This window comes from Oenanthe melanoleuca, chromosome 4 (genome assembly GCF_029582105.1).
Source record: "Oenanthe melanoleuca isolate GR-GAL-2019-014 chromosome 4, OMel1.0, whole genome shotgun sequence".
Taxonomy (NCBI): domain Eukaryota; kingdom Metazoa; phylum Chordata; class Aves; order Passeriformes; family Muscicapidae; genus Oenanthe; species Oenanthe melanoleuca.
The window spans coordinates 13357470-13376863 of NC_079337.1; the positions used below are offsets into that span (position 1 = coordinate 13357470).

The 19394-nt window shown below is 39.2% G+C and overlaps 1 protein-coding gene across 2 annotated transcripts in view; it reads left to right on the forward strand.

Moving 5' to 3' along the window:
* The window catches only part of SLC10A7 (solute carrier family 10 member 7), a 135417-nt gene extending 116320 nt beyond the window's left edge, over positions 1-19097 (forward strand). For both annotated transcript variants that reach the window (XM_056490354.1, XM_056490353.1), the window contains 2 exons: positions 11542-11687; positions 14938-19097. In XM_056490354.1, coding sequence (XP_056346329.1) covers positions 11542-11687; positions 14938-14982 — 191 coding nt within the window. In that variant the 3' untranslated portion in view covers positions 14983-19097. The remainder of the gene's footprint in view (positions 1-11541; positions 11688-14937) is intronic.
* Positions 19098-19394: the final 297 nt, after the last annotated feature.

Consider the following 19394-nt stretch of genomic DNA (forward strand, 5'->3'; position numbering starts at 1 on the left):
TTTGTAAGTCACTTTCTCCCACACCATATTATGAAACCAACTAATTCCCATGCATGAGGCCAACTGCCACTTCCACTGTTGCATCCATGAATAAGTGCTTGCTCTGCACGGAGATGAGTGCTGTTCCCATCTGCTGGGTTTTATTTTGTAGACAGAACAGTTGACACACTTTTTTGTCTCAAAGATCAGAGTGCAGGGCGTGTTTGTGTAAGGACAAATTACACAGGGTAGGTGCCTTTGTGTTTCTTAGTTGGGAGCACCAGTCAGTACCTCTGCAAAGAGGTGAGTGCTTCGGCAGGGTTTTGAACAAAGGGCATCACACATGCAGAATAAACAATGTTTATTTGCATTTCACCTAATGACTGAAGCAGGATATAAACTTGCAAGGAAGCCAAGATAAATACAGAATCCACAATGGCCTCTGGCATTTTCACCCCCACATTGTTCCCTTTCTCTCCTTCTCCCTGCTCACATATATGCATGGTACATGTGAGCACACACATATGCAGACATTTGATGCATGGCTTTTATTAGTGCATTTGCCATTGATTGATTAGTACTTAGTATTAGTACTTCTTCTATTGATTGATTGCAGATGAAGTGACTATTTGACCTTTAATTATGAGCCTTGCTATTGAAAATGACATTGAGCTATGGCTTCACATAATCCATCTGGAAAGCCCGACATGATGCCATTCCCTGGAGTTCATTCAGTGAGAAGAGAAGAGGCCTCAAGGAAGTGCAAAGCTATCAGTGTAGCTCATTTTAAAAAATACTGCAGTTGTTGCTTGCACTTACACAAAAGTTGCAGCCAAATACAGAATGTTATTTTTTTTTTTAGAGAGTGGCTAGCTAGAAGTTACAATTTTAAAAGGAAAATTCAGGATTGTCAAAAAATATGCATTTGCTTCAATTCTTGGTATTTACTATGTTAAATTATTCTCTCACCAGAAATCAAAGTAATGTTACCTATTTTGGCCACCACAAGGACAAATACGAAAACTGGAGCAGATTGGTAAAACAAAACACCAAACATAACCCTACCTTATCTAATAATAAGATCAGGGTATTGTTTGTGATGGAGGATATGTTTTTCCTCATTTGGATTCAACAATGTAGCAATTCTCTCACCATGAAGCCCTTCAAGTAGTACAATCAAAGTTTCTAGCCTAACAAACACTTTCAGGCGAGAACAGAATTCGTTTTAGAAATAAAAGCCAAAACATCAACTTTCTTTTGTCTTGTTTTAATTTAATGCAATTTTATTTTTTAAATTCTCAGTTTGCCTGTATTTGAACAATTCTTAGAAGCCTGATGTAGTGCACAAGTAGATTCAGAGGGGAATGTGTGCAAGGGGATCATCCAGGCTGTGGATTAATCAGCTTGCCTTCCCCCGAGCTCCCCAGCTGCACAGTGGGACAGAGGGCATCATGCTCACAAATAGCTCCAATCTGCTCCCAGGTACCTATAGTTTTCTATCATGCTTTCTACAGATATCACCTTACAAGACTTTTCAGGGTAAATAATATATTGAAATGCTGTAATAATCCAGTGTAGACTCTTTTTATTTTATGGTGATAATCACCTTTCTCCTTTAAATAGAAAATTGTTAAAATGTTCTAACTTGTGCTAAGATAAAAGTTGATGATTTTTAAAAGGAGGCATCCCTTAATCATTCTCTAATAGAAAGGTAAGATGGCAAAATCATGTGTGTTGCCCTAAGCAACTATTCAGGCTATTCTCTGGTATTTTTGGAGTGTAGTGGTTTTTTTCTCTCCTCCTGGCAGAGAACTTTCCTCTAAGGCAGTTATTCATCAAGGTTCTCTGCCTTTGACGTAAAGATGTAGAAAATAATCCTGGTTAATTTCTCTCTGAAAGTTTTCAAGTGAAAGACTTTTGATGCTGTTTTTCACTTTCAGAGTTTTCCCATGAGTGTTGGGCAGGAGATGTTACTGCATCCTGTCAGACTTCTTGGTGTTGGTAGAGCTTGAATTTGCATTTGTATCTTTTACAGGCTTTTAGTCTCATTCCTTCCCTGGGTGTAAGCAAATATAAATAAAAATGATCTGGCTACTCTTCTGCCTAGAGCTGTGGGTGCTGTCCCTCGGGGCAGAAGGGAAGCTGATGGGAGGAGATGCTCCAAAGAATGAGCATCTTCTAGAGGCTGTGTCTAGACCCCTCACTGGTGCCCAGAGAGTTAGGAACTCTCCCTTTTCTGTTCTGAAATCCCTCAGGAGTGGGCTTAGTGACTGCTAGAACCTTTTTGAAGTTTTGATACAGTGATTCTTTGGGCCAAAAGGAAGTATTTTTCTCATCGCTTCAGTCTTTGCCCAGCATTTACTTGGAAGGAACAGCAGGTTATTGTCTGGGCTTTTTCCTCAGCTCTGTGATTTTCCTTTTTGTCTCTGGAGAACAAGAACCAAGGGACTTGTATTACATGAGATTACAGTTGGGAGAACAGAAGCATCTTGATCTACTTCATTCATGTTAGCGTGTTTCTTTTGTAGGCAGCTGGGTCACACTTCCTAGCTTGGCAGTCTTCTAGAGCCAACATTTGGTTATTTAGCTCTTCCCATACCCCCACCTCCCCAAGGTGAGATGTTATGTTGAATATGAAAGCATTTCTGCAATACTTGCACCATCCCTCACATGGGGGGACAATCTTCACAGGACGTCAAACTGACACTTTTGGGTAGGCTGTGGTCACTGGGATCATCTGTGCCAGATCATCTCTTTGATTTTTCTCTCATTACTCATATGTGACTGGCCCTTTTTTGCCTCCTTCAGAGCAGAGCATCCCCAGGTCTGAGCTTTGCAGAGGGAAATGTGCTGGCAGACCAGTCTGACAGTAGGAAATGGCACAGAGCAGTGAGTTACAGTGGCTTTTGGGCACAGAATACCTGGCTCTCCCTTGTTTGTTTTTTTTTAAGCATAATTATCACAATCTGGTACATTTAATCTGTTGCACTTCAGTCAATTTTGACCTCTCTGTGATTCCAGAAGGGGAAATACTACAGCAAATTAGGGAATCTCCTTTGCTTTCTCACCTGAAATGTATGTTTCTTTGATTAGACCTAGAATGTGGCAAGAAATTCTTGTACCAGCTCCCAGGGCTTCCTTTTCATCTGTATAGGTTTTTTATTAATATTTAGAAAGTTTGCCTGCAGCAGTACTAAAATGTGCATCAGAGGACAACAGTTGTTTACTGTGTTTGAACTGAAGAATCTCACCCAGGAGATCTCATTCACTTGAAGTTTACATCTCTCAATCTCGACTTGCAGAAAGAGATCGATGAATAACAATTGTCATTTCAGAGTTGCACCTCTCCAATTATTTATTTGGTTGTGTGTCTTTCCAGAAGCACACATAATTGGATCAGACACTAAAAACCAGTCTGCAGGTTTTTAGTGACAGCAAGCTCATACCTCTTCATAATGAAATAAAAAAAAGTAAACACACATATCCATCTGTAAAATGATAATGACACAGGAGCTCTCCCTCCCTACCAAAAACAGTTAAAGTTAATTTATCTGCTTTAAGAAACTACATTATATTCAGCAGACAGCTGACAGGTTACCCTTGGGAAGATCCGTGTTTGGACATGACTCAAGTTTGTTTTTTTTTACCTCAAGCTGGCAGAGGCTACAAGTGTCACCCATACTAACGCTGGTGACTATTGAAGATGATGTTGAGTCTCCCTGAGAGAGTTGTATCTACATTTGCTGCTCTCAGTGCACCTTCTGGCAGCCAGCCTGAGCTGCTGACTCCAGACACTTCTAAAGCAGTGGGTGCAAAGATGTGAGAAATCAACAGCAGCAGCAAAATATAGAAATCTCCTATTGAAGGATAGTTTGGGAGTCTGGAACAGAGATCCAGCTCTAAAAGCTGCCATAACCACTGGAGGCACATAAGCCTATCCACAGAGGTTTTAAAATAGGAGATAATATCACATCGGATTTCAAGGTGTAGGGAGCTGTTTTCTCAAAATGCTTTCCCAAATGGAGCAGTAAGGTTTTCTGGCCTCATATATTCTTTTTCTGGGTACAGAAATCAGATGAATAAAGGAAAAATTATAGGTTTTTCCTTTATGAAGAGTTTTCCTGATTTACTATTTACAGTGAATTTGTGTATCATGTTTTCCTTTACATCGAGGTTACAGATGGAGAAAAGCATTTAAAAAATCTTATGAAAAGATAGCATGGAACAGGTTCGACCATAAACCTTTCCTGCCTGCATTTACAAATATAGTAAGAACAACTATAAAACATGTTTGTAATGTTTTTTTTAAAAAAATACGTGTAGATAAATCTCTATAATCAAAACTTTAAAACTGTGAAGTCTTAGCCTCAGCTGTGCATGGAAGGGCAGTAGTGTTCAAAGAAATAATCAAATTAATCAAACCTCAGCTTTGTGGGTTTAGGTATCTTGTCTATCTCTTTGTCCACAATTCCTTTCATTAGTATGTTTCCTGTGCTAAACCTCTAAAAATGATTTTAAATTCTATTCATTTTAGCTTTGTAGCTTAGTTAATGATAGCAAATTTGTAATTCATTATCAATTTGCTGCCTGCCTGTTGAGTAGGGTGTGTCGATGAAGAGTGAGCTAATATCCAAACAATAAAAAAAGCACTGAAATGTGAGTGTGGGCTTACAACATTGCTACATCCACATTGTGATGCCAAATTAAGAATAAGACACATATAAAAAATTACTTGTAGTGGTTCAAATCATTCTTGAATTCCCTGCTAATTAATTCCTACTACCATATTGTCAGCCACGTGGAGGTGTTCTGGTATCTCAGGCACCAGCCTTCAGTTGTTGGTGTTAAATGTTTCATTGTTAGCAGCTGCTAAGATTGCCTATGCTCTTCATTAAACATCACTTCCAATCTGAATGCACTGAAACCCCAGAAACAGACAAACTGTACTTTCTTTCTCTACCTTCCAGCTTTTGAAGTTTTATTTTTTTTAAATTTTGATGGTATCAAGATGTGCTGTTCCCTGGTAACTGCACATGCCTTGTACTTGAATTACTGATTTGTGTACGAGTATAGTGGGCCAGTTACCTGAAGAAAAAGAATAAGCAAAGGCATTCAAAGCATATTAGGTTTTCTTTTTCTAAATTCTTGTTAGAGTTATAGCAAAAGGAAAACCCTCTTTCTCATTAATTTCTCTTCCTCCTTTAATTAAATATTAGAAGAGTCCAGTCCCTTGTAAGATGACATAAATTCTTGCTTCCCACAGAACTGTATGGCCACATCAATGATTAAGGGGAGAGCCTTCCCAGTCATTCTAGTCCTGCAAAGAGGTAAATAATTTAGCATATTGTAAGGGGATTGTTCTTTCCCAAAGAAAGGGAAATGTTTTTGAAGATTAGGATCCACACCTCCAAACTGAGTGAGGACAGCCTCCGTTTTGTAGTTTTCTCCTGCAGTTCTTCTAGACTCTCTTAACATCCCACAGTACCTTGTGTAATCTCCCCCTCAGATGTTGGTTTTTACCACTCCATGAGCCTAGTTTTTGCTTTCCATTACACTTGTTACTAACCTGAAATATGCAAACTTACTGGAAAAAATTCTTTTTTTCCTTGAGAACATTTTCGACATGAGTCTTCTTCATACAACATGTATGTGGGCAAAAAGGACACATTTCTCCCTGCAATGTTATGTGGTCTCATTACATTGGAAGGTGCTTTCTTTGGCTGGAACAGGAATATTCAGTAGCAAACAAATATTTGCATTGTTAGAGGTTGTCGGGTATCATTTAGCTATTCTCATACCTTAAAGAAACTGGTCCTTAGGGAAAAGCATTTAATTTGAATGCAGGGTGTGCTTTGGAGAGGGCATGGATGTACGAAAAAAAGAATCCAGTTAATTTGTCAAAAGCATCTTCTTCTGTGATCTCAGTGTGTCATAACACAGTCTGAACAAGGGCAAGAAACACCTCTCCCTCGTTTGGCTTCACTGAGGACAGGCGTAGTGTGTGACCTTCTGTCTTCTCAAAACTAACCACAGATATGATTTGCTTGGGAAGAAACAGGGAAACCCTTAAGAAAGTTTTCAAGTGAGATGAGCAGTATCATGCTGTTCTGGCAGCTCTCTACATGAACAACTCTTTGCTAATCCTCTAAATTGGGCACTGGCTGAATCTTACCAGCCCTTTCCACCAGGCAGTCACTGGGCTCCATGCAGAGCTATTCTGAAACTTGGCAGTAAAATTTCAGGTGCTCATTTGGCACTGTCTTTATAGTATAAATTCAGACCCCCCCACCCCCGACTCTGGCAGCCTGGGAGAGATATCATGCAATATATGCCCCTCTTTACAGGCCTTTTCTCAGATGAAAAAATAAATATCTGTTTGACCAATAATGTTCCCTGCATATCAATCCCTGAGAGGATCCTTCAGTAAAAGAGTAGCATGGAGAGCATCAGAGAAGCTACCATCATACACTTGATTAATTTTGTGTATTCCACTTGAAGATTGTGGCAGTAGAGTTCTGAAAAGTATTGACAAGTATAAGGGAGAGGTAAAAGTTCAGAGGCTGAAGCTTTTCTTCCATATTTCCACTGCCTCTTTGTGAGGGCTCTTTGGCATTCTGATTTCTGAATGCCTGATGGTCCCATAGCCCTAGGATGACCTCTTTGTTTTTCCCCAAATCTCTTTTCCTGAGAAGAAATACTTCAGTGTTTTGTGATGTGGAATGTGTTTCAGTAATGTAGGCAATAAAGGCTTAGAATAAATTGTTTGTTATGAAGACATTGAAGGGAAAAAATCTATACAGTGAAGTATGGAAGTAGAGAACTAGCAATAATTCTGCTTTGGGTGTGAGAGATAATGGCCTGTGTATTGGTGGTAATAAAAATGTTCTATTAAGTTCTCTAAACCCAGTGCAATGTGATAGAAAACAGCAAATGATGAAACAGTGCTTTAAGGGGAGCTTACACATCCAGCAGGCATAAAATAAACATAGTAAAATAGAAAAAACCCTCTGATTTCCAGTACTTATTGTTGTATCATTTCCATCATGGGTATAGGATAAAAGAAAACTCTTACTTGCTTGTTAGAAGAAGAAAGCTCCCTACTTGAAGTTCTTACTTGGCAGATGTCAGTTGAAAGCTCTGCTAAGGAATATGCTGCAATGTCAAACTCTTTTGGGTAATTTTAGACAAATGTGTCATGTGTGACATGGAAATATGGCATGCTGTACATTAGTGATTTCCCAAGTGTTTGGATCAGGTAGTAATGTGCTGAGAAAGTGCTCTTTATCTCTCCACACTGTGTACTTGTATAGCAGTGGGGAAAGGCTTTTGGTAGAAATTACTTTAGTCAGAAAAAGAACCCATTTACAATATGTGCCTTCTAACATCTTTCAGACAATGCATTGTATTAAAGAGGCATTTTTTGATTAATGTTTTATAAACATTTTTCAGCATGACAGCTTAAAGTCCCTGTAAAATTGTAAATGCGTGCATAGTGCTCACTTCCATAAAGTCAAATGCCATCTCATAAAGTCTAGTTGGATCCTGTCAGTGACAATGACACAGAATCAGTACCTTGGAGCATTAAAATTAATTTGCTTCATTTATATTACTGCAGTGATAGCTAGATGAAAAGAGTCCTATATTTAAATGATCTTAAAAATACCTTCAAATCTTTTAGGGTTTTTTATTATTATTATTTTACAGTTAACTAAATGTAGTGAAGCACAGCATATTTTCATGGTCTTTTAGGAAACGTGAAAGTAGCAAAGGGGAAAGGGGGGAGGATGTGGGAAGCTATACTGGGTGCAAACTGGGGGAAGGATTAAGTAGCTTTCAGTTGTGCAGGTTGTTGGAGAAGTAGTGTCCTTTGGCTAGGGCTGATAACCTACAGCCTTGGAGCCAAACTGGAACACCCTGGAGCAATGGAGACAGAGGGCTTTCCTATACTGAGCTGCAAAAGCAGTCCTCTCACTCTTCCCTGCTGCTGTTGTCATGGATAAACAGTGTTTCCGTTGCTTCCCTCAGATTTTCAAAGTGTTTAATGTGGAAAAAAAAGAGCTTAATGAGGGACAAAACTGAAATGTGCTCCCTGTCACAGGCCTGTCTTCTCTTAGCTGCAGTGGGACTGTGATGTTGGTGCCCCTGCCCTTAGTGGAGCTGAGTGATTTTAGTGGAAGTACCCAAAACTCACATGTCTGCAATGAGTAGAATCAAAGGTCTTGGAAAGCAAACCCTTGGAGACTGGAAGCATGGGAGTGGAAGAAGGGAGAAAATACAAACAGAAAAAGAGCTTCTGAATACCAGGGCCAAAGAGTAATGAGAAAGATGGGAGAACTGGTAGGAGAAAGATTCCTAAACAAAGGGGAAGAGGGAAATTTGGGGTAAAAACTGGGAGTACCAATGATCTTGTTTGAAAGGGGTACCTGTAGAACGATCTTTGTTTTCTCTCTTCTGCTGCAGCTCTCTGCAGTTCTAGTAAGGTGGGGTGCTGCTGTCTCACCCCACTCCTTTCTTTGGAGGAGGATGGGATGCTTGTTAAACCCCCACTTTGAGCAAAGCTGACCAACTTGCACCAAAGCACAGAAGAGGACTTTGTTATTCAGGTCTCATGATATTTAGTGAGTGAGAGTCTTTGGCAGAGAGTTGAGCCAGGGTGCTAGAAGCTTGTAACTCCATAAACCACAGCAGCATGAATGGGTGTTTGTGGCATGAAACTTCAGTGTTTGTGTTTTCCCAAGTGCTTATATATGCATATTTATATACATATATTTATATGAGGAAAATGTAGTTGTTTTTGTGTTTCACTTTAAAAGAGGTAAAAGTAACTATTAGGGCATGTTTCTCCTAGTTAGATGTTTGCATGGGTTTTATATGTTTGGAAAACATTAGCAGTCATACTGGTGCTTGCAGCTACTACATATTGCAACTAAAAAGTTTAGATGGCATTTTTAAAAATAAATAAAACTCATGCTGTTTAGTTTAGCTGTGTGGTAATATTACTGACACAAGCATTTGTGACTACACAATGGGGACGTCTGTCACCAAATATTTTCTGAGAGAATTGCATACTGGCAAAGTTGGAACTATAAAAGTCAGAAAGTGCATAAAAAAGCAACAAGGTTTGAGTTTTTTTTCTTTTCATTGGACTAATCCTTACCTGCAAAAATTATTCTTATTACTTTTTTTCACCAGTTAGCATTTTCTAGTAAATAATAGGAACTTTAATTGCACATTAGTAGCTTCCAGGAACCTGTTGTTGTGACATGTATTTAAACAAGCTGTGAATTAAGAACCTCTTTCTACCCTGTGATCTAATTATATTGTCACACTAATTATAGTATTTTATATTTATATTTGACAACTTTAATTTTCTTTTCTTAGTTTACTGAAATAGTTTTCCTCTAGAGAATTTATCTTTTAGGCTGGAATTTCTTATATTTCTTTCAGAAAATGTACAGAAATGTAAAGCCTGTCTCAGTCACTTTGGATGCATTCTGTTCACATCTCTCACATTAGTTTCTGTGTGATCTTAGGCTAGTCATTGTAGTGTTTCTAATTCTCTGTAGGAGCCCTCTTCAGCTTTCTAAAATGTTTTTGGATCTGTGGATGAAATTGCACTACCAAAACACCAGGTACTGTCTTACAAACAGAAATTCAGCATGTTCATAGCTTGGGACTCTAGTGTATTCTTCCGTGAAAACAGAAAAGAACTCACGAGGGTCAATTTGAGATGTGAAAACAGGAAATAAAACCTTTATCTGTTTACAAAAACAGTATGATGGGCATTTGAGGTAAATTACATGCCCTAATATAAAGCAAATGCCCATTTAATTTCTGTCTAAATGCTATTTATTCCCAAACCCCAGAAATTAGTATTAATAATAAGCAATTGTGTGATAAGTCCATGATGTTGTTTTGAAGGTAATTATAATACTAAAATAAAGCATATAAGCCTTTTTTAATTTCATTTAATCTTCCCTTCAAATACTCACATAAGTAAAGGCTTCTAGCAGAGGCATGAGATTTTTAGTGGTGTAATGTGATGAAGCTAGTAATAATAATAATTACAAGAAATGGTGCTGTGGAGGCATCATGAAGATTTCAGCAAGCCTAGATACGTATCAGCAATAGTGGGGCACTGGTGAAGTGGTAATATTCAACAAATAAGCTGTTTGCTCACATAAGGAGGCATCAACTTTATTAAAGGAAACCTGAAATGGTGTTGAGAATGGGGGTTTATCCAAGATATAAAGAAAAGTTTCCATAAACATGACAGCTTTTTTGATCTGAAACGTCTTCTCCTGGGAAAATGAAGACTATGTGGCACAAGGCTCAATGTTTTGTCATTACTGAGAAGGGAGACAAGGCAGAGCCAGGTTGGATGGGGATTAGAGCAACCTAATCTGGTAGAAGGTGTCCCTGTGGCAGGGGGCTGGAACAAGATGGGCTTTGGGGTCCCTCCCAGCCAAAACCACTCTGTGATTCTATGAGACATTCGGGTGAGCTGTGTGAAAACTGTTTGTAGTCTGCTTCACTTCAAGGTTGATGCCAGCAGAGGATTCCTAGAGTGACATTTAGGATGAGAGAAAACAAGGTGAACTCTCAGGAGGCTCCTGAGGCATCACAGCTGCTCTTGTTGGCAGCTGTGCAAATATCTGGTCAGGCAAGACAGAGCTGGTTGCAGGTTTTGCCCACACCTGCATTTTGTGGAGCATGGTAGCAAAGTTCCAAGATTTAACCAAGTGATTTTGAACAGTCATATGTTCAAAGTACACATAATTGGTTTCATTAGTGCAGAAGTGAATAAAACTTATTTTTACATATCACATCATCAAGCAGGAAGATCATGCACTAGGATGTCTGATAGACTTAGCACTGTTGAGTGCAAATTCCAGCCCTTAGGAAAAATGGTCCACTCTAGGTCTTAGAACTCACTTCTTCCAGTATCCAGCAACTTCTGTACTCCAGCTGCTGCCTAACTCTTTGTGGGCAGGATCACTTCATATTGCTCACCCAGCTGACTAAACCCTTTCTGTCTCATGGATCAGTCAAAGCAGGGAAGGCATTCATTTGGATGCTCGCCAGCTGGAGGGAGCGTACCAAGAAAACATCACCCTCCTCCAGTGGAGAACAGACCAACAACAAGTTGCAAAGGTTGCAAGCAGGAGTTGGGCAGGTTGGTGGAGGACAATCATGCGAACACAGAACAGCCCAGTGAGAGAAAGTAGTAAATAAGCAGGTCAGACCTGTGCTCAGCAACTGAACAGTCATGCTGTAGCAGAATGTATTGTATATCAAGTCTTCAGCAGCAGTTTAGAAAAGATCCTTTATGGCATTCCCTCCTTCTCCCTTTCTGCCACAGAACTTTCTCTGTCATGAATTTTTTGTTTTCATGTTCTTGCTCATTTGGGTTGGATTTTTAATATATAAAACATTTCAGTTCATTTTAGGATTTTTTTAAATTTTTTTTTTGTGAAATGTCAGTGCGACATGAAATGCTTTGCTTTTATCTGGAGCTCAAAGTCTGAGGTGAGAGTCTGTCTCCTGTTCTTCTGCCTGCAGGGATTCCCATGCTGAAGATAGTATTTGCAGGTTATGAGCACCTGTCCTTAATTTCAGTCCCTTTGCTCATCTATCATCCTGCTCAGATCCTTCTTGGCAGTCTGTTGGTACCAACAATAAAATCCTGGATGGTTTCTAGGCAAAAGGTAAGAATTGTTGGATTTGATTTATAATTGCAACTGTGCTGTGAGGGGAAAAATACCTAAACACGCATCCTAAACTCCTGAGGTTCCTTCTATGGTAGAGATTTTTCTATTTCCTTTCTTCCTCTATAATAGTGGTAACCACAGCAGTATCAAATTAAAAGTGCAGAACTTTATCCCACTTGAAAAGAGGATTGAAAAGACTCTGAGAAAGTTCAAAGCATGAAGTTAGATCTCTATGGTTAATTCAAATTACTAATTCATTCAAATTATAAATTCAGAATATGCCCCATAAGAATGTCTCCATCCATTAGCTGACTAATAATCACAGCTTTGGATCTTCTTTATGGAGAAGTGACAAAGATGTGTTGGCTGGCATGGGAGCTGGGGAAATGAGGTTAAATAAGGATACTTTCAGAATTGGATTGAAGCAGGATGAAAAATTTTTTTTCCCCTTCCCCCCTACTTGGGTCACCCTTTACAATAGCAAGAAGTCTACAGCAGTTTGGGGCATCCCATTTCATGCCAAAATTAAGGCATGGGATAACTTGTAGGATTATAGACTACAATCTACAGGGTTTGGAATCAACATCACTCTTTCAAATTACGCTTATTTAAGTACAAATTGAAGGTATTGACACCTGACAGCCATTCTGTGATCTATGTGAAATAATTGCATTGGGTTTAGTCAGGTTCTCAGAATAGCCACCTTGCAAAAAGCTAGTCCATGAAATTGACTTTAATCCTTTAATGTTCTGAAATAATAAAGATCAAGAAGCTGCAGCAACTGAAGCAACCTTTGGCAGCCCTTTTCAGTAATGGTTGAGACACTATAGAAAGCCTAGCACCACCAGCACCCTGCATTCTCCACTTAGCAGTGGAGAAATTTTATTGATAACACTCATATTTCCAATTTTCAGCAAAACCCAGTGGCTGTCACACCACTAAAGTAACCTTGCTATCTTGAATGCTAAAATTCCCCAAATCAGTGATTTTCATGTGTTACCTAAACTGTAAAAAGCAGGAAAACTCTGAGTGTTCAGAAACTGTGTTCAGAAATCAGACCTTGTTAATATATGCTGGTGTGAGTATCTGAAAATGAAAATCTGAGAATCCAGTGGCAATTACCAATCAATCTGAAAATCATGGGTTTTCTTTTAATCAGAAATTATCAGGTGACTTTACTGGTATTATTTACAGATGATTTACTGGTACTGGTATAAAGAAAATTCCATGCTATTCTTGTAGAAAGACAGCCCCAAGTTAATGCTGCTGGTGACAGAACAATCCCTGCAATGCTGACTTCTCTTCAGTATCTCAGGAGTGGAGCTGGAGCTCATCCAGACTTCCCTGATTCTCAGGGCAGTAATGGCCTTTAGGGGCTGCTGTCAGCTGCTGCAAGTTAAAACAGCCTTTAAACAGAGCATCAGAACAGTCAATCAGTACTGGAGAGATTTACAGTTCACCAGCACTAGTTTCTTATTCATTAAGCATCAAATAAACCTCCTGTGCTAAGCAGACTGTAATGCCACTGTAGAACCACTTTGGGGGATTGTTGTTCTGTTGCAGCAGTTCCTTCAGTTGGTCTTCTGTATTATTCACAAATGTTATTTTAATCACTCTTTGAAAAAAATCAATGAGGTTGGGTCTGGTACAGTTGCAATAAGTATAATAGAAGTGAATGTTGTGACTGGATAATGGTCTCCTGCTTTGAAAATAAACATGTCATCATCACCCTTGATGTTTGTTTTCTACAAACACCTTGGCTTCATTTTGGCATCTCTCTTGCAGGGGGAGGCAGTTATCCAGTCACAGTACTCAACTGCAGTGACATTCTTACTTAATTATGATAGTACATGTGATCGGGTTGTATGAAATTGAATTTAAATATTTAGAGGTTCATCTACACTAAGGTATTTCTACTTTGTAAATATGGCAGCAGAATCTGCCAAACTACAAAGTTAAAAAATTGTTTCCCCAAACAAAGTGTGGAATGATGTCTCTCTCCAAAGTCTCTTGCTGAATAATATCCAAAAGACTAATCTCAAAAGGCTAGATTTAACAATAGTTAAATGTTGGTGTTTCTGAGGAGAATATAGCCCATTTATTTTTAAAGGTTTGGGGTTTTTTTAAGGGTTTACATTTGTGCTGGAGTGATTTTCAAGCAGGGCTTACAAGCTTTAAGTGTACAATATTAAAGGTTAATATCTACAATAAGAAACCCCATCAAGCATCTCTCAGACTGAAAATTGCTTGTTTAACCAACCTGCTGGAAATGAGAAGTCAGACAAATGCCAGCCTGTCAGGGCTCTTGACCCAAAAGACTTCAGAAAAGCAGAGGTTCCAAATTTTAGGAATTTGCTAATTTCTGTAATTTCTTCTCACCTGGGCCAGTTTTTCCCACCTGGCATTGAGCTTTTTTTGCTGCTGAGCACACCAAAGCCAGCATCTTTTTCCAGTGACCACGCTGCTGTACAGAAGCAGCTGAAAACCTAAAGCCTTCTAAACCTATCCCATTTCTCTCCTTAGTTAAAGAGGCTGCTTCCTGCCAAACTGGAAGCAGGAGCACTGAGTAGAACTTCTGTCACACACTGAATAAATAGCTCAGCTACCATAATTGGCCAGCCCTGTGAGGAACACACAGCTGAACCCTGCTGTCAAAAAAGAAAAGGGTTTCTTTCTTCCTCAGCAACAATAGAGCTACAAAGATGTCAGGTGTCCCCTGGCATAAGATCATCTCTGGACTGATGGACTTTGGCTTATTCTTACCTTTTCTCAGAAAGCAAGGTATAAATATCAGAGGTGCATGACATCCACGACTGCAGCAGTGATTATCTCTGAGCAGGCTTTGAGCCTGTGGAAGGAAGCTGGGGACACAAAAGTGTCGGCACAAATTTCCTTCGCTGTCTTTCCCGAAGTGGGTTTGAAGCTCTTCTATCTGTGCCACAAGTGGTTTGAGTGGGGTCCAAATAGTCACTTTCTTAAGGGCATCTGAGACCCATCTCTGCTTCCTTCACTGGCACTGTAGCCATAGTCCTTGTGGTTCCTGTGTTAAGGCTCTCTGTGTAAGCAGACGTTGTGATGGGCTATAAGAGACAAAACCTTCATCTCAGAACCTACAGCCTGTCAGCTGACTCCTCTCTCAGAAGTGCACACAGTGTTTTGTTGCCCCTTATAAATAAGAATCTTACCTTGTGCTTTTGCTTATCTTTTAAGGGTATAAAGAAGTGACTGTTTTGTTTCCTGTTCACAGGCACTGAAATTAACCAGGCAGCCCAAAGCACCCGTGAAGGTATAACAGTGGAGATGGCCTGTGTCACAGTGAATGTATATATGTACTATACTGTACACACGGACAATTGACACAGCTGGGTTTTGTGAATGTTGCTTCAGTGCATATTTTATTTTTTTATATATATCTATATCTATATCTATATATATATATTAAAAGATACCTGTTAAGTGCCTTACAGATGCATTTTTGGCAAAAGCATTGTTTTCAGAAGCCACTTTGTTGGTTGCTGCCAGAGGTTGTACAGTATTTTGGAGTCCTTTAGTTTATTTTTCTAACTGAGTGAATGGTCATGACTGACAGTTGGTTCTTCCATTGCCCATGCTTTGAAGCCAGGGTGCACCAGCTGCCAGTCTCTATTGTAAACTAGCCAAAATGACCAGGAGCCTATCCCACTGCTGGCTTCCCCAGGGGAAGAGCTTTCTGAAGGTTTTTTCTGAGATTGACTTGAATTTCTGTGTGACTCTGTTACACTCCCTAGTCATATGACTGTGACATGCCTTTTTCTTCTGAGTTTGTGTATACTCAGCATGGGGCCATCCAATGGATAGAAGCTGAAAAGCATGAATTATTTGCATTTGTTGACACAGTTGTCTAGACATTCCTTCAAAGTTAATGGTTTCTCAAGAATATTCTTTCAATTCCATTGTATGATATTGTGCCATTGTATATTTTAAATGCCTCATAAGCTTCTTCAAAGAAATGGTCCACTGCTTAGATTATGAGTGAAGTATTTGTGTTTGCAGCTTGGAGATCTTTTTATAATTTACCATGAAGAACACAAATTTTCGGTTTTCTTTTTTTCTTTTCCTTTCCCATGTAAAATGCACAGAGACCTGCACAGAGAATTTAGGATGCTGGAACAGCCTTTATTGTAGTAAACCATGCTATGTTTTGTCTATTGCTGCATTGGTAATGAATAGTAGCTTATGAGGACAAGAAATATGACAATTTTTTTTAATTTTTTTGCTAATTAAAAGGATCCTTATAGTAACAGAAACGCTATCATAGCTCATTTGACAATCAATCACCACTTTTTTAAAAATAATATTACTCTTTCTAATAAACTTATATGAAAAAAGAATTCAAAATACTATTTCTAGGCATTGAAGAGAAAGGAATGCAGACATATATTTAAACATGCAGCCAGCACTACATTTTGTCTGGGAGATGAAGATTTTAGAAACATGCTCTAGTCCAGACTGAGGGGTGTGCCCATCTGCAAAAACTATGCTGGCAATTGTGCATTAAAATATTAAGTAAGGAAAGGAATAGGTCAATGTGGGATCAATATAAATGCAGAGCTTCCATATGTGTCATGGTTAACATTGCAGCTAAAGGTGTGGCTGAGTGCAAACACCTCAGAGCAAGTCTTTAGCAAATGTAGATTATTGGGGCTCTGATGAGGCTGTAAGCCTTTGCACAAGCTGAAGATCTTCTGTGTGACTAGAAGCATGTGAAATTCATATCCTTTTGCCTTATTAAAAAAAAAATGTGCTCGGTTTACCTAGTCTGTTACTTCCAGTCCTGTGAACAGCAGGAAAAAAGTAATCTGGTACCAATCCTCGGTGCTTTACCTGATGGCCACTCCCGTTGCCATCTGTAAGAGAAACTACGGGGAGCTGACAGCATCACCCTGCTCAGAACTGGCACACCCATAAAAGGACCATGTGACAAAGGTACGGGAGGTGGCGCATGCTGAATTCTTTCCTCCCCTGGAGGGGGCTCAAGCTCTGCCTGCTGAGTAGGTGAGGGCTGAGGAACGCTGTCCACTGCCCATGTCCCCAGGGCTCTGCTTTCTTCCCACTGGGCAGTGAGCTCACAGTTTGATCAGTGCATCCCTAGATAGCACAGGCAGATCCACCAACAGGCCTGCGAGGAACTGGAGGGTTCCTGAGCCAAGTTCAAGGTTCCACTTCCTTCAGCATTCTAAGTGGTAACTGGTTCCATATGGGAAAAAAATCCTCAGGGTTTAAAAAACCCACTTACAGCAGAGGACTGCTTCCAAACTCAGGAGAGTTTGTTTTTGTTCTGTTTCCATAAACCTGAATTTACAGAGAGTATAGAGACTTCATCCCAATCCCATTGATATTGATGACTCTTTCTGTTGGTTTTGAATGGTGAGACAACAGGCCCAGAGGCAGTGTTCCCTTTTTTAAAATACATAGCAAGAGTTCAAGCAGACAGTAGCTGACTGTTGTTGCATCAATTCTAAATAGTCAGAACACTGCAAGTACCCTTACTGAGCTACCTCTGTGTACTGAATCTCTGCCTTTCAGTACTTCCAATAACTTGCTTAGATTCCATTGAACACATCCTTTGGTTTTTTGGGGTTTTTTTTCACATTTAAGAATATTTCAAATTGTTTTATGATGTAGTTTTGTTAGAGTCTTTACAAAGTCTTTGTTGATTGCTTTGGGGCAGCTTAAATATTGTGTATGAGTGTTGGAGGTGTTGGTCTAAAGGAAATATCAAGCTAAACTGAAGTTCATATTTTAAATCCATACTTAATGAAACTGAATTGTGCATATCAATTCTGTTAAGACTGTTAAGATGTTTGTTTTATGGCTTGTTATATGTCTTTAATAAACAATGGTTTTTAATTCAATTTTGTTAAAAGGAAAACAAGATAAAATTACTTATCCTCTAGATCACATTTTTACCTCTGTTGTCTGTTTTATTCTTTTGTGGGTGAGCTTTTAAACTGTTTGCTTGTTTTTTTGTTTTTTGGTTTTTTTTTAAGCAGCCCATTAATTGTCTGGAAATACTTCATGAACTTGGGGAAAGAAAACCAGTTGTCACCAATTGAAGGTTAATGCATTGAACCTAACCAGGTTTTCAGTAAAGACTTAGAACAGCTGTGAATCTTTTCAACTTCTTGTCTTTAAATTTAACCGCTATTAAACATAATGAGACAAAAATGATGGCAAATGAGAACTTTGCCCATGTTACAACATAAAGATTTCCTTGATCATCAACACTTCCTATTTCTGCATCTCTATAATCCCATCCAATGATAGCAGAGGAAAAAAACCCACCCAAACAATAAAACAGCACTTCAGAGGTCACGGACAATGTTAGCACTTTGTGTTGAATTACTCAAATGTTTGATTTCCCTTTCTGTGCATTAAATTGAAAAGCTTTTGATGACTCCAGTAGCCTATCAAGATAAACATTTTTTAATGTAGTTAAAATCAAAGATGTGGTTGTGTTTTTTCTCACAGATCCTTTAGTTAGTGTGAACAGGTTATGTGGTAGAAAGGCAGTCTCAGCAGAAGCCACGCAGTTGTGCTTGTTCACGGAGCAGAAGGAGCTTGGTTTTACAGAAGTAGTCGCCTACATTTCACTGGCAGTCAGGGAAAAAGGAGCTGTTAGTTTTATTTGTGTACATTTTTCTGTGGAAATATCTTGACAGCAGGAGGTTAGAAGGCAAGATGAAATATGGTCTGTCTGCGAGCACATTGATTTATGTGCGAGTGCATACGTGCATAAGAGATGAGCAGTTATATATGTTGAAATGACTAGAAAGGGCCAAGTCCCTGGGATACATATTTTTTTTGCAAGACTGCATATGGAGAAAGAGCTACGTTTTTTTGATGTTATTCTGCCATTAAAAATGAAATTTCAGACACTGAATTGTGTTTTGTATTGAATCATAATCTCATACAGAACCCTTGCAGCAGACAATTGCAGCTTTGTATTTGTAAACTATAGACTGTTTTGCACTTAAATAGATGTTGATGCATTTGGGAATTACAGCACAGTAAAGGGCTAAATCATAGTTTCTCCATTTGGTTATAATCCAAATGCATTTATATTGCTATTATTATAAAGTGCCAGGAACACAGGCAGTCCCCTGCAAACACGTTAAATAGACAAGAGACTAAATTCTGCTCTTGGTTACACTTGCACATCTCCAGTGCAAGGTTGTTAAGCTGCAGAGCAGTCTCCCCAGGGAAGCTGTTTGAAGAGCCCTGCCATCATTCTAACAAAGCTCGGGGATAATGTAGCACATGGTGAGAGTAAATGAAGAGTATTTTACTTTAGATTTGATGGCCTGCTCTTTCTAGCATCTTGCAAACCGAATCTCTTTTGTCCGTGTTTCCATGGGGTAGCCCCAGTATTCCAGATCAAAACTTAGAGCATCCTGTCAGAACAATGTCAGGAGAGGGACGTGCTCTCCTCTTTGCCATTTCCTTGCTTCAACCACACTATTGTTCATGATCGTTAGACTGTGGCTTCTATGAGGAGGCATTTTGACTTTTATTCTTCCAAGTTGATATGTCTCATTCCTGTAAAATTTTCATTCAACAGAGAGTACCCTGTGGGATGGTAAGGAATCTTCTGGAGTTGCATGGACAAGCTGTGCAGGACTAGAGAAAGTAATGCTTGGAAATGCAGGTTGGAGGCATTGCTCC